The following is a 15,651-nucleotide window of genomic DNA, read 5'->3' on the forward strand; positions in this document are numbered from 1 at the left end:
TATTATCGGGGCAATCATACAACTGAATGTTTGGAGACCATATTTGAAGCAGTTGGTTGTGTTCCTTCTGGCTTTCAACACCCCAAGAATATGTCCAGGACACAGAGACATATCTTAAGTCAGCTTGATCTTCGGTGGGTGAAAAATAGGTTTTATTGCTTATTTTTACAATTAATCCATTTTATATCTGAAGATAACCTACCATTTTTTATTAAATCTAAATCGTTATGAAAACTCAAAAGTATTGTTTTCATGTCTGAAGAGTTGCGTTAGACCAAGGTCTTTCAAACTATGGGTCGAAATCCCTAATAAGGTACAGATTTTAATTTTGAAATAGCAAAAGTAATCCAATAGCCTAATACATAGTCTAAACCCATCAAGCATTTAAACCCATAAAAGTTTGTTTTCTGAAGTGGATAAGCAGGGGGAGTTTTAGAAGCCCTAAGTTTCACAGCTGAACGTTAGCATAAGGGTTTGAATGTGTTTCCTTGTTTATCCTCATGTTCCAATAATTCTTGAGAGGAATTTTAAGATACGATATTTATATTTTACTCTTTGCTTTTGAGTTTCAAGCGATGTTATTTTTAATTATTCTCATGTAGGGGTGTTGAAGAAGCATTCCTAACTTTAACCAAAGAAGCATCTTGGTGTGATAGTTATGCTCAACAAGATTGCTTTGGAATCGGTGAGTAAGAATATGCAAGTTAAGTAAAGTAAAAGTTAATAATCATTCGCTATCTCCGCTTGCAGCAGATTGCGCATCAACATGGGTTACTTGACAGGGTTCCATGTGATTTTATGAGCCGTACTGCTTCCATGCTGGCTCAAGGCAGATCGGAAGAGGGTGATATGTCACCAGATTATTACCCGATTTATCCTCACTGCGTTATGCTAGAAAGAACACAATTGGTACCCTTTTTAAAGTCTTTGGTATGACCCGATCTGGAATCGAACCCAGGGCTACCAGTACCAGAGCCGAAGGCGATACTGAGCCACGGATGCCAGTTACTTCTTTCTAAAAGTAAAAGTTACTTCATCCTATATGCGCTTTTCCATACTTAAGTCTGAAAGGATCAACAATCTCTTTTGTTTCATCACAGTTTTTCCAAAAGACTGCGACTTCTACCGGGGGCCACATTCCACTGCATGTCGTATGAACATCTGGAATAAAGTGGGTTGTCTCGATGAAGGATGGAAATGTCCAACAAACATAACCGCCAAAGAAAATGCTACTCAAAGTAGTAAAACGTTGGTGTAAGTGTTTCTACTTTGTTTACCAGACGCACAACTACTCTAGAGAGCATGGAGTGCGAACTGGATAAACTGACTAAGTTACATTTCGTTCGAGTTTTTTCCGCCAATAGTAGTAACTCGTTTGGGAACTCTTCCATGAGAGTCCTTACAGTGCCATAAAGAGTGTAGGTATGCTTTCGGACAACTTATTCAAATTTAACAAGCGTAAATCACCTTAATCAATCGGCCTAACTAGCGGAAGTTGTACTACAACAATTAAGGTGATTAGCGATTTCACTTTTTTAAATTTAAGTACAAATACAACGATAAATAAGATTTTTCAGCTTTGGTGTGGAAGTACTCATGTAGGTAAAATAAACCATTACATATCTTTTCATAACACCTGCAGTGAATTGGAGGAATACTATAAAGACATAGTTCGAAATGCCACCGGTATTACGGGAAGTGAAGACGAGCAAAGAAACTGTTTCGGGTTTAGTAAGTTTCAGTATTTGAGATCTTAACCTACGGTATTCAACTATTCATACTGTAATACAAACTGTATTACAGTAACTCCTCAGCTTACGAACAAGTTGCGTTCCGAACGGCCGTTCGGATCTTGAATTGTTTGTAAGTTCAAACTGTACTGTTGTTTGGTGTAGCCTACAGAACTGCTTAGGCCTATGTCTACTAGACATTCGTCCATCACACACGCAACATACACCTAAGTTCTTTCTAATATTAAACGCATAGAAATAAAGTAAAACACAGCAAACATTGTCTCAAATCATTGCATTGTATTTACATAAATATACAGTGTAGTGTGCAAAGTAACCTATGTATACTGTTTTATGGATTTAAGCTGTCCATCGACGTTGGAATAGAAGGGGGGAACGTCTGACAAAAAAGGCAGCTTATTCAAAACACATTAGTTGTTGAGTTTGAATGCAGTTATTCTACGTTTTCTTGAAGACTTTCTACAGATTCGACGTTCTCTTGCGGGTCATCACTCTTCCTGAAGAATTGGTTCAAGGAAGATTGCACTGTCTTTCGTTTCTTTTCATCGTAGATGATGCGATAACACTGGAAGGAATCGCGGACACTGGCTGCTACCCTTGAGAATCGCTCTACATTCGGATCCTGATTCTCAAAAACACTGAGAGCTTTCTCAAGCAAACTAAACCCATCGGCCATCAACTTTGTTTCAAACTTCTTTGTAGGAAAAATCTCTTCATCATCTTCTTGTCTTTGCATGGCTTCCAATTCCATTAGTTCCTCATTTGTCAGTTTCTGTGTGTGTGACTCAAAAAGCTCTTGAAAGTCATTTTCCTTTAGGTCAATATCGAGCTTTTTAAATATTTCAATGAGATTTTCAAGAATCTCCTTCTCCTCTTGCTGAAAGCCTTGAAAGGTGTTTGCAAACTGTGGGCACAAAGCCTTCCAGACACCATTCATTGTGGTTTGGGACACTTCACGCAATACAGCATCAATGTGCTCTATACACGTTCGAATGTTAAATGTTTTGCAAAAGTCGGTTAAGGTCATATTAGAATCACCCTCTACTCTACTGCGTTCAATGCTTGATTGTATGCACGACGTGTGTAATACTTCTTGAAATTAACAATAACACCTTGATCCATTGGCTGAAGGAGTGAAGTTGTATTTGGAGGTAGATATACAACTTTCACATCGGGATCAAAGTCTTCCAAGTGTGGCGGGTGGCCAGGTGCGTTATCTGAATGGAGAGCAGTCCTTAACGTGCGTTGCTCAAGCGAACACCCCGAGAGTCCAACCAGCGCCGCTTGATCTTGAATTAAGCTTCTTCGTTCCAGAAGTCACGCGCTAACCAACTGAGCTATCGGGGCGGACATTGGCATTGCGGCAGTACACTCCACTGGCCGGAATACTGACCTACTGAGCAATTGTCGTCGCAACAATGAACATTGTTGGATCGCGGATACGAAAATCTACAATGGATTTTTTATATCTATGTTGCCATTTTGACGATACAGAAATTATTATACGTAAAGAGAAAATAAGGACTGTTTCCAACACAAACAAACCCGCCAGAAATACATTTACGAGAATTTTTTGTGACAAAATATAAATGTTCGTATCTCCGAATGTTCGTAAGTCGAATGTTCGTAAGTCGAGAAGTTAATGTACTAACAATGGTTGACGTAAAGTATAACTAACAATTAGCATACAATTTGGTGCGGAGAAAGTTTCAACGGTTTTAGTGTAGCCTACAGTATATTAAGGAAATGAATTTTTCCAAATTTGCTTAAGTTTTTGAGATATTCCATGTTGTTTCAAAAAATTCTAAAAATACACAGGTTGGTTAATGGTTATGTGGCATTCTCTTTTATGATACAACTTTTTTTTAGTTTTATTTGTCTTTTCAAGCATATACCGATACAATATTCTTTTATTTTTGATGCAATATCGTCAAAAGACACCAATTGTTATCTCAAAGGAAATCAGCCTATAGGCTGATTTTATATGAAATGTATACATTTCATATAAAATCAAATATAAATTCAGAAAATTTGCGAGTATTCAACTTTTACCGTTTCTGTTCATTATGCTGCAGAAAAAAGCTCATTATTTTAATAATAATTGACGCATCGTACTAACACGTAAGATTTGCAACTCTTCAGAATTCGATCAAGGTTGCACATACTTCAGAGGACCCCACCCCGAAATATGTCTGATTAGCCTTTGGTTCAAAGTTGGTTGTATAGAAGAAGGCATGAAATATCCGCCGAAACTTAGTGCAGTCGATCTCAGCACTCTAAATGGAATGAACCTTCGGTAAGATATTTTTACTTTAACAGACAAAAAATATCTTCATGTTTATTGATATACGTTCCTTTTACTTCTTCTTTCGTATAAGAAGTTTTTTTTTTACTGCTTTTCATCGGGGTCAGACGTCTGGGCATTCCTCGAGCAGCCACTTGATAGTAGAATTGAGTGACCTAAAGGTAGAGTGGCCCAAGTCAACTTGGACCGAAAATGAGTTTTTGCTTCCATAGGAACAACAAAAGATGCGAAATTTTTTTGGGAAAATTGTGAAATTCTATCGTTAGAAAAAAATATGACCCATGTAAACTTGGTTCATGACTGAAAAAAATTACAAATCCAACAGTGGCCCAAGTCTACTTGGTCTGTATTTGTTTTCAAAATTAACTAATATTACAGTGGACCACATTTACTTGGCTTGCAATACGTGAAGAAAATTACAATTAAGCAATAACAGCTCAACATCTGTAATAACATTATACTCTTCAACAACTTAGTAAATTGAGTTGGCATGGTAACAATGACACTTGTCGGAAACTCAGCGCTGCAGTACTGTTCCACAATAAGTCAATGGGGATTTGTCTCTGCATTGTTGTGTCATAATGCATACGAATGAGCAAGTGTGTTCGCGGCGCTGAAATTCCACGTGCAATTGCAAAGAACAAACGCTAGGAATACTAAGGGTCATTGCGCACCAAAATTATGCTGTTATACAGTATTACAGGCATACTGTAGACACTAGACAGTGTCTACTGATTAGAACCTAAGCATAGTTGTACTGTATATGGAGGAAAGGGAAAGATCTCAACTGCTCAGTGTTATTAAAGACCACGTACTATTGAAGATGATACAGTCATTGATGATGTGGTCTGCGGTCTGTTCCTCGGCACCACATTCACAGCAGGGGGAAGAAGCCATTCCCCATTAGTGCATGGTTGAGCGGAAAATCCTGACGCCCGTACGAAGACAGTTGAGGCGCACCCATGCCTGTCTTTGTAGTGTCAGGCCAATGGGGCGTGTGTCGGCGTCGGAAATGAACGAATGGATTCTGGCAGTACTTGACTTCCATTCTGGGTTTTTTTTTTCGGTCATTTATCGGTCATTGACCGATTTTTTAGCAAAATGTCAGAAAAAAATATAGTCAATTCGGTCAAAATGTCCGAAAAATATTTAGTCAAGTCGGGTGTTGTAAGGTTGAGTTTCGCTGATGAACGTTGAAGAAAGTTTTCTCGGATAAAACACGACAACGTTTCTCAGCGAAAGTTAATATTGTAGCTCATAGGCGCCTAACTATTTTTTTGGCCGTGGGGGTGAAAGCGTGTTTCATCAGCAGCAACGTAAATTCAGCAAAATGTCACGCAGATGGATGACATAATTATGTCGTCACACTAGGATTGCTTTTATTGCCACACTCGGAGTTATCGCTACGTTCGACTTACCGTTAATTATTATAAACAAAACTCGACCACTTCGGTTAAGCAAACACATGCCATGCGTCTGCGTAAACTAGCGGTTGATGGACTGCGACTCTTTAAGCTAAGCATAACATAACGTTTAGCAACGAATTAGATTTATTACCATGAAACAAGAGACGAAAAGGTTTACTTAAAAGGTAAAAGGTACACTGTAAATGGAATGACAATGTCTTGAAAATGGAATGCAAATACTAACTTGATTATACGCTTGAAAATGTACCTGTTGAAAGTAAAATCATTCACGTTTACATCAATTCAACAGCACGTCACCTTGAATGAATTTAGAAGTTGCTGACATCCGTAAACAGCTCTTTAAAAGTAGTTACGGAGAGACGTTTGATTATAGCTCCCTTTTCACTACAATATCGCAACTTATGACTGACCTGTTTTTGTGTTGCAGATGAAACAAAAGATGCGCATATTCCCCGCCTTTGATCAGGTTTCTGTGGCAACGGTCGTGTGTGCGCCATGCAGATTGCGCGAGTCCGTTGTTGCGTTGATTATTCCGCATGTGCGCAGTGCGGTTTGTACCAGCCCTTGTTACGTTGGTTAGTGGTTACCTCGGGCCGAGACTTCAAGTTCGTTTTCACAGCGAGCGGTTCACTGCCGCGACAATTCACTGCAGAGGTTTCGACTTTCGAAAGCAACATCGAGTCTGTTTGCAAGCGCATAAAGCTAAACGCACGCTCCGTCTACGTAGCAAATTATGTTGTTTTTGGGTGCATTCAACATCTGATGACATTGAATCGACACAAAATGGTAGATTTTTGCTATGTCGCAGGCAGCAAAATGAGTCATTTTTACATTGATTCAACGTCTGCAGACGTTAAATCAATGTAAAAATGACAGATTTTGTTTGGTGTGGAATTTTAGCATCGCCACTCGTTCTAGTGATCATTTATCGCGAAGCTGTTGCGGTTTGCATTCAAAAAATGTTGTCCTGCTGCCGATCGCTAGTTCATCTATTGTTTTTTGTATCAATACAGCATAAAAAGTTGGCGCCTATGTTGTAGCTAGTCAGGAAGTGCAAATTTTGGTTTGTATCAGCTACTTGAAAGGAAATATTTTCCTCAGAAAAAATGACCGAAATAAATAAAAAATGACCGAATTTTTTCAAGTCATTTCGGACAAATGACCGAAAAGTGTCAGCGAAAAAAAAAACCCAGCTTCCATTGAGAGTTCCATTTGTGGTCCGCCCAAGTAGCCGCAGAGATGCCTTGTTCATCAGCTTCGTTGATCAGAAGTTGAGCGGCTGGCAAAAATGGGTGTCTTGATTTCAGTTGATGGTGATTTCAGTCGAGGGGTGCTCGTTTGGGAGAGCAGAGATATTGTGGTGGAGAAGATGGTTAGACTCCAGTGCCTGTCGACCGAGAGACAAAATGGCTTCTTCACGACGAAGCTCATCCGGTTGGATGCCAGCGACAATGGGGAGATTGTCCAATGGTGTGGGACACAGGCATCCGGTCACTGCGCAGAGCGCTGTTTATGGCAGTGAGCACTGCGGCACCTAACAGGTGCACAATACTCTGCTAAAGAGTAGACAAGGGCTAAGGCTGCTATACGCAAAGTGTCAGCCCTCGCCCCCCCAGCTGGAGCCTGCCAGGCGCTTAAAGGGCGGGGAAACCCAAATTAACTTTGCGAGTTTTTTGTTTCAGCGTGATGTCATTGTGTACAACATGCGTTTTAGCAATAAAAAAAATCCAAATTTTGTTGCCCTCGTCTCGCTAAGGCCGCTTTTGTTTGATACCCGTTTGCGAGGTCTCATTGCGCATCAAGCTGTGATTCTGTTCGGTGTGACGTCACAAGGTACATATAGTTGTGGCCAAAACTTTAAGACCAGACTTGATTTATGACGATTTTTGCATTACTTCAAAATACTGCATCAGATATAAGATGATGCATAAAGATGATGCAACTGAAACAATATATGATGCAGTATTTTGAAGTAATGCAAAAATCGTCATAAATCAAGTCTGGTCTTAAAGTTTTGGCCACAACTATATGTACCTTGTGACGTCACAGCGAACAGAATCACAGCTTGATGCGCGCGAGACCTCGCAAACGGGTATCAAACAAAAGCGGCCTTAGCGAGACGAGGGCAACAAAATTTGGATTTTTTTTTTGCTAAAACGCATGTTGTACACAATGACATCACGCTGAAACAAAAAACTCGCAAAAAGTGAATTTGGGTTTCCCCGCCCTTTAAGTAGCGCAGCACGGGATGTCAGTTTCTTACGCAGTGACATCAAATGGTGGCGGTACGTGAGCGACTTGTCTGGTGTCACCCCAAGGTACTTTGGTTCAGGGCAGAAGGACAGAGATTTTCCGTTGTTCTGGACATGTACACTTGTACAGTAGCTCACGATAAGCTTCCCGATTGTGCAGGTGGAAAGCTGCCGCCACAGTTTTGGTTTTGCTAAGTTTCAGTCGCCAGTTTTGGAGATAAGCTGAAAAGGTTTGCATGTCCTGGCTCAAGGTGTCTTCTAGATTTCCCACGACTTCATGAAGTGGAGAATTGCCAGGTCGTCCACATAAGCGCATTTTGCTGAGACTGTGATTGGCAGGTCGTGGGTGTGGATGTTGAAAAGAAGTGAAGCTAGGACCGATCCCTGTGGGACGCCGTTTTTCAGGCGTCTCAGTCTGCTTCTCCGTGAGTTGCCGGTGGTGAGGGTGAAACTTCGATTTGATCCTGACAAGTTCCATAATCATACGCAGGGCTGGGGAGCCGGAGCTGGAGCGTTGGAGCCAAGCATTTTCGTCGGAGCTGGAGCTACAAAATATTTATCAGCTCCAGTATTGAATACAGACGAAATCGGTTAATAGTAGATACTGCTTAAACGTATCAATCTGTCAGACTAGCAAAAAGCACAACAAAAGTCAACAAGAGTGTGGCTTCCCTTGTTTTTCATTCAGCTTAAATCTGAAATGTGTGTTTATATTTTTTAACAGAATTTTAAGCGCTGCAGTGCAGACTTCTAAACCATTGCATCCTACTGTGACAAATGCTACAAAACACTCTTAAAGGAGCCGGAGCCGCTGTTTAAAAGTTTATAGCTCCGGAGCTGGAGCTAGTAGATGAATGCTTGATAGCTCTGGAGCCGGAGCCTATGCTTTTTTGCAGTGGCTCCCCAGCTCTGATCATACGAACCATATGTCGGTCAGGAAGCAGGCAAAGCAGCTTGTAAGTAAGGCCGCGATGCCATACGGTGTCACAGGCAGCTGTGAAATCTAGAAAGATAGCACCGGCCTTCTTTTTTGCCTCAAAGCAGTCCTCGATGTCTTGTGTCAAGTTTGTAACCTGATCTACTGTGGATTTTCCGCGCCGAAATCCAGCTTGCTCTTTTGGAAGGAGCGGGTTGATGAATGCGTTGACGCGGGCATAGATCAGCCAGACTTTTTGAAAGGAACACAGAGGAGGGATATCGGACGATAACTTCTTGGGTCCTCTGGTGGCTTGTAAGGCTTAAGGATCGCAACTACTCAAGCTCTTCCCCAGATATTTGGGATTGTGAGGTGGTGTGCTAAGAAAGCTTTCGCACAATGAGAATCTGGAACAAGTATTTGGAAGGTGATTCGGGAATGTAACCAGAGACGTATTTATAGTGGTTCTGTAGTAGAACTTCTGATGATCCGTATAGGTGAAACAGGCTGTTAAGGATTCGGATAGTAATAACTATACTTGATTTACTTGTCGTATATGTGATTTTGCAATGAAAGTTACAGCATTTTATTTCGGTACACGACACCTGGGCGAAACCCTCTTGGGCGACGACCAAAGTGAGCGACGGTAGCGAAAGTTTAGCCGTTCGGAACGGTGGTGACCTATATAATTTATCTAGTTGCTTTGCGGCGTCATGGTTTATCGTGAAGCTTAAGAGAAACCCTTCAGAAAAGAGCCAAACGAAAACCTCCCAGGAGGAATGGCCAAAAAGTGGTTGACGTCAGTTATGAACGCTCCCTAACCATTATCGAAACTTGTCAGTCGCAACACCAATGCTGATGGTGCATTCTGTTGAAACATTTTTCGGTATAAGCGACAGGCAGCAGAATCATCCGAAAACCACTGCAAAGTTCCGATTCCGTGTGACTTCAAGTCTTAAAATGTAATGAACGTGGGCACTTAAAATAACATCATTTACTGCATTAATAGCTACTGATTTTGCGTGTGGTTAATACAAGCTGTGTCCTCTGCTACTGAACGTAAACTGATATTTTTTTAATCCGAATGTTCTTAACCAGGGGTGTACGCACCACTGAAGGGTGCGAGACCTATGCCTAGGCTGTGCGGGGATGCTGAATTATTAAGGTATGTTATAATACGACGTAAGAAGCAAAGTTGTTTTACCAAGTTTCAACAAAAATTTCGAACTGTAGCGACTATTACTTTTCAGCCAATCCTAGGAGGGGGTGCGAGAACTGGTTGGTAATTTCAAGGTTGTGCCAACAAGGCAAAAAGTTAAGAACCGCTGCTCTAGACGCCGCGTAGGCGCATCAGCAGTTTACAGAACACATTGTGACTGACAGTCATTACATTTTAAGACTTGAAGTCACACGGAATCAGAACTTCGCAGTGGTTTCCGGATGATTCTGCTGCCTGTCGCTTATACCGAAAAATGTTTCAACAGAATGCACCATCAGCATCGGTATTGCGACTGACAAGTTTCGATAACGGTTAGGGAGCGTTCATAACTGACGTCAACCACTTTTTAAACCGTGACGCCGCAAAGCAACTAGATAAATTATATAGGTCACCACCAAACGGCTAAACTTTCGCTACCGTCGCCCAAGAGGGTTTCGCCAAGATATCGTGTACTGTTTTATTTAATGGTCTGTGGTTGCTTATCATTGAGTTTTGATGATGTCATGAGTTAGATCAGAATGCTGAACTTTGAAGTAAAAACGTTTCAACAGAAATTTTTGGTACCAGTTGCTTGCCAAACGATTCATTATATTAAGCGTAAGTCAGATTTATCCTGCCCCAATCCAAAAATATGCGTTGCAATTATCCACTGGATAAAATTTCATTCAAACATGCATTTATTATTTTTTTTTATTCGAATTTTTTTAGATGGGCCAGTTTACTGTTGGGAAATTATGAATTTTTGCAAAACCAAGTAAACTTGGGTCACTTTTTTCGCTAAAAATGCAAACAGTAGAGTGACCCAAGTATAAAAAAAGCTAATAAAAAAAAACGTGACGTCATATGACCACACAATTTTCCGAAAAAATTTTTGTGGTCGTATGAATTATTCCCTGTACTTCACTGGATAGATTCAACTTCACCTTCATAGTAAAAAAAGTGCCCAACTTTGAAGTCGATTTACTCAAAATGAAGATTTTCGACTTGGGCCACTCTACCTTTAGGTCACTCAATTCTTCATCATTGACAGACCAACTGCCGTTAGTGGAGTAAAAATCGGGCAGTGGTAGAGTATGTGGTCCGCGGTCTTTTTCTCTGCACCACAGTTGCATGTTTCTTTGTACATTTATATCGATGAATATAATTAGTTACGATTGTTATGTCGCCAGCTTGTTGAAGGTTTTTTTTTTTGTCGTATTCAGGTTTTCACCTGGTGGTTGAAGATTTAAATTAGGTGGACGGGAAGGCAAAGAAGCCAATCTTCGTGTCCACGTTCAGGCATGCCTTTAAGTGTCCTGCCAAAGACACTGCCGCATGCTCTTGAGCGGTGTCAAACCTGCGTGCTTGCGATTGTCATTCCATGGCTCTCACCACTCTGCTATGAAGCCGACATGTCGGCTAAGCAGTTCAAGGGTGATAGGTTTTGGTTAAGTTGAAGAATTGAGTTTTGAAAAAGTCGTTTTAACTCACATTATGTTTTCTTGCAGTGAAGTTGAAAATTATTTTCGAGACATTGCGTTTACATCAAGTGAGCCCAACACCCAAGCTCAAGTGGATTGCTTCGGATTAAGTAATTCTTATTTGAATTATTGCCGTTTCTTGTAAGATGTTCATAGCAACGTTGAGATACTTGTAAACTAATCCAGGAAACGCGAGAAAAAACACATTAAATACTAAATGATTTGAACTCGTGCTTTGGTTTATGTTGACAACAACTAGATGAGGAAACTGCCAATATTAATTGGCCTATACATAACCGTATTTGCATGGGTAACATAAGAAATTAAGATAGGCTAACCCCTAATTTTGGAAAGTTTTTGTAGTATTTACTGGGGAAAAGAATAATTCAAAAAAATTTACTTATGCCCTCAAAAAATGATCACCAATCATACTTGGGTAATAAGAATGTGCAGAAAACGTTTTGACAATTTTCAGTTAGAGTGAGATAAAAGTAAGCAGATTGTACTTTAATGAATACGGTAGTTTTCAACGTATGCTGTACTACATATGCTATACTGTACGTCTATGTACACTGTACACTTGTACAGGGTACAGTCGCACTTATGCAGAGGTTCTCAAACAATTCCAAACTCTTAGTGCAACATTTTTGATGTTTTACGGTCCAGCATAAAAGTCCAATTCTAGACTACATGTCAACCGTTTTCTTTAAGGTGCTCTGCGATTCCATAATAATGCTTCGAGGGGTTTAATTACTAGTGAGCGCTCAAGAGTTTGGTTCTGCCTGAAACAAAATCTACCTTTTTAATTATACTACATCGCTTATCTTTCAGTTTTTCCTTACGGGTGCATCTTCTACCGTGGGCCTCATTCTCCGGATTGCCTAAAGACTGTATGGAGTCGTGTGTCCTGTGTAAAAGATGGGTTTGATTATCCGGACAACTTAACCGGAAAGAAAAATTGGACTTTACAACAGTTAGACTTACGGTACGTTTGTGACGTAACTATCTTGTGTGCACACGTCAGTATGCACGTAATTGTACTGCGCCTTTTCACAACTCACACAGAACAAAACTGATTGGTGGTTATTTGATGCATTTATATTCAATCTTTTTTTTGGTACCTTTAAAAATTATAGTTTTCTTGAAATGGATTATACTATTTACTTAAGAATGTAACATCTTCATCATTAGCATGTTATCGTTAGTAAAATTGTGGTTTGAAATTCAATGCTCTTGTGAAGCTTTTATCTCTATTCCTTTAACTTTACTTGATCAAACGTTGTGAAACAACGACAAATATTCAATGGCAACTGACCGACAATCGCATACATGTCGGTTCTACTCCAGCGAAAAGCAAACAGTTGTGTCTTGGTAAGATTCTTGCATGTTTGCCTTCAAAACATTTAACTGTGAGCTTTTATTTGAGAAACCAAAAAGATGATTAGAAATAAAACAAATGAATTTTGAGTGTGTTGACGTTACTTAAATAATAATTAATTGATATGTATTTTAGAAAATTAGAGTCTTTGCTGTGGAATGTCAGTGATAATGCTGTTTTTCCTGTGCTGTACGAACCGTCCCAGGAGAGTTGTTTTGGATTCAGTAAGTCTTTTTAGTGTGCAATCAACAGTCAGGAGTTAATGTCACACGCACAAAATTAAGCTATTTCATAAGTTTAATTTTTTCGCAAGATTATATAAATATTATTTTCCTTGAAAGTCAAAAACTTTTTTAAAGCATTTTAAATGGCATAGAATTGCAACAATCCAGTAAATGTGTATGTTATTGTTGTTTATATTGTTCTATGCTGTCACAATGTGATGTTTGTATCAAAATTGTGATTCAATTCTCGTTTCCATGCGAGCACAATGTAACTGTTACTAGTTGTTACATCACCGATACGTTTATGATGAAATAGGTGTCTGAGTAAAGGTGTACATTTCGGCACACGTGCTATAAACCCCTCACTGTTTGATACAAATATAAACTAAAGTGACCATGACATGGAAGAAGCGGTTTTCATACACCGCCTCTACTAAAAGCAAAATCAGTAGTCAGCTAGTGGGCTACATTGCGATGTCATCGATTGCAATGTCACGTCACAGTTAAAAATTGGCCTGTTTCGTTATTGGCACAATCGGTTAAATCTAGGAGTGTTCTTTTCACTTTTTTGTATGTTTACATCAGAATTCCCTCCCGGTTGCACGACTTATTACGGTCCACACACTACCGCATGCTTGAAAACGTACTGGGCGAAAGTTGGTTGTGTAAAAGAAGGCTGGCAATACCCTGATAATATCACCACGCAAGAAAACAGGCTATTGCAGCATTACACTTTAGTGTGAGTCGTTCATCCTTGTTTTATATAGTTAGGAATTGTGCACGTCGCACTACTTACAACTTTCATTTATCAACAATAGGCAGAGTTTGAATAAAAATGTTTGGTGCTATCCTATTTTCGAAATGTTGTGCAATACAGTTTCTTCTATTAATAACGTTATGCCTGTTGAGAAACTTTTTCCATAAAATCTGTTTAAAACAAACCGTTTGATCGTTGCATATTGACGAAGAAGATGAAAGTGTCACATAGCCTATTGATATCGTGGGCTTGATTGAACTGGTTTGCTGTGTTTAAACTGTTGAAGTTATTGTTTTCGGGCTCAATAAAATGACTTATATTTGTTTGCTACTGTTAAATTATGACATAAGAATGTCTGTTGTGATAATAAATTGATATGCGTTTATTGATGTTTCAGCCAAGTTGAGCAGCACATGCACAATAGAACAGTACGTGCGAAATCTTGCAACATACCATCACAATTTGAATGCTATGGATTAAGTATGTAATTTTTGTATGTTCCAAGCCACGTAGGCTACGCATATAGTGAAGCTTGTATTTCTTTTATCGTATCAATGAAGAGTTTTGTTTCTGTCTTGAATTTTAAGGAAATAATTATTTGCATTAACTTTAACGTCATGTTATGGAAACACATTGTTGTTGCATAAAGCTTTTCCTAAAGCTTATCTTTGCCAAATTTTGAACGACGGATACAGACGTGACCAACAAAATTGATAATTTTAAGTTTCAATTTTTTGTCAGTGATCGATTATTGTACCATAATCATTAATCATCTGCAATAGTATTTAAGGTGTTTTATAGCTGCCCACACAAAGACTTAAATTATATGGTTAGTTGGTTACTTAATTTTGCTGCTTGCCATATGCACAAAGCAAGATATTCATCTATTTCGCTTTCAGGCTGGAAAACTACTACGATAGAGACAGACGCAAAAATAAAAAGCATTTACTTCATACTAGAACATTTTTTTAGGATTTCCTGAGGGCTGTAGCAACTACAGAGGTCCCCATCCAGTCGCTTGCTATAAGACTATATGGAAGAAAGTTGGTTGCTTAAAGGAGGGCTGGGAGTATCCAGAGAACATGACTGGCAAAGAAACTCGTACCCTGAACAACTTAACTTTGCCGTATGTTTTTCCGATAAGTTTCTTTATGTTCGAACTTTGATAAAGAGTTTGTCTTGTTGCACTATAAGCAGTAATCACACAAGGCTGAGTAACACAACTCGATTTAATATTTTTATCTTATTAATATAAGGCAGATTTTTAAAGGTTCAGGCAGGTACTATAAGTCATGTCTGGATAATAACTTTGTCCAGTGCTTCTACACCATTTATTGCGCTTGGTGCCATACTCTTATACATGGCACACTCACGAGAAATGTTCCCTCTAAGGTGCGCAATAGCGCAGTAACACTGGGTCATTTGCGCAGTGAAATTTAATTTTTGCACACTTGCAACACTATAAAGTTAAATTTAGAAACAATTCACTAGCCACTCTGCAAAACGCAGCCTTAATCATAATGCACACAAAAAATGGTTTCACAGTGTAAAATTTTCTTAGTGGAAACACTGCTCAAGGGTGACATAGCCAACAAGGCACAGCCTCGGTTCCAGAGTCTGAAACGGGGACGAGCATTTTGACATTTTTGAAGTTACTTTCAACATTTACTAAGAAAACCTCTCTATGTTAAATTTTGTTAAATCTGTCTCAATGTTTCCACAGAGGTGTGGAAAAACATATGCGTGACATTGTCGCAAAAGCCATAGGCCGTGCAGGAAGCTTTCAGGCTCAACTTGACTGTTTTGGATTGAGTAAGAATAGTTTGTCAGATATTTTATTTGTGACTTAATCAAAGAACGTTTGTTGATGAAAAATTATTTTAATTTATAATTTATTTTTTACTCATAAACATGGTCTCGCATATTTTATCAGATGTTATTTTACAACGTTGTTACTTAAAA

The 15,651-nt window shown here is 39.2% G+C and overlaps 1 protein-coding gene across 1 annotated transcript in view; it reads left to right on the forward strand.

The window, feature by feature from the left end:
- Nucleotides 1-15,651, forward strand: part of LOC145786265 (uncharacterized) — a 76,150-nt gene that overhangs the window by 5,885 nt on the left and 54,614 nt on the right. Inside the window, exons 5-14 of the mRNA XM_082597906.1 lie at nt 1,101-1,254; nt 1,643-1,731; nt 3,894-4,047; nt 11,358-11,440; nt 12,162-12,315; nt 12,844-12,932; nt 13,518-13,671; nt 14,087-14,169; nt 14,662-14,815; nt 15,413-15,501. Coding sequence (XP_082454032.1) covers nt 1,101-1,254; nt 1,643-1,731; nt 3,894-4,047; nt 11,358-11,440; nt 12,162-12,315; nt 12,844-12,932; nt 13,518-13,671; nt 14,087-14,169; nt 14,662-14,815; nt 15,413-15,501 — 1,203 coding nt within the window. The remainder of the gene's footprint in view (nt 1-1,100; nt 1,255-1,642; nt 1,732-3,893; nt 4,048-11,357; nt 11,441-12,161; nt 12,316-12,843; nt 12,933-13,517; nt 13,672-14,086; nt 14,170-14,661; nt 14,816-15,412; nt 15,502-15,651) is intronic.

The sequence above is a fragment of the Aplidium turbinatum genome, chromosome 17 (genome assembly GCF_918807975.1).
Source record: "Aplidium turbinatum chromosome 17, kaAplTurb1.1, whole genome shotgun sequence".
Lineage (NCBI taxonomy): Eukaryota > Metazoa > Chordata > Ascidiacea > Aplousobranchia > Polyclinidae > Aplidium > Aplidium turbinatum.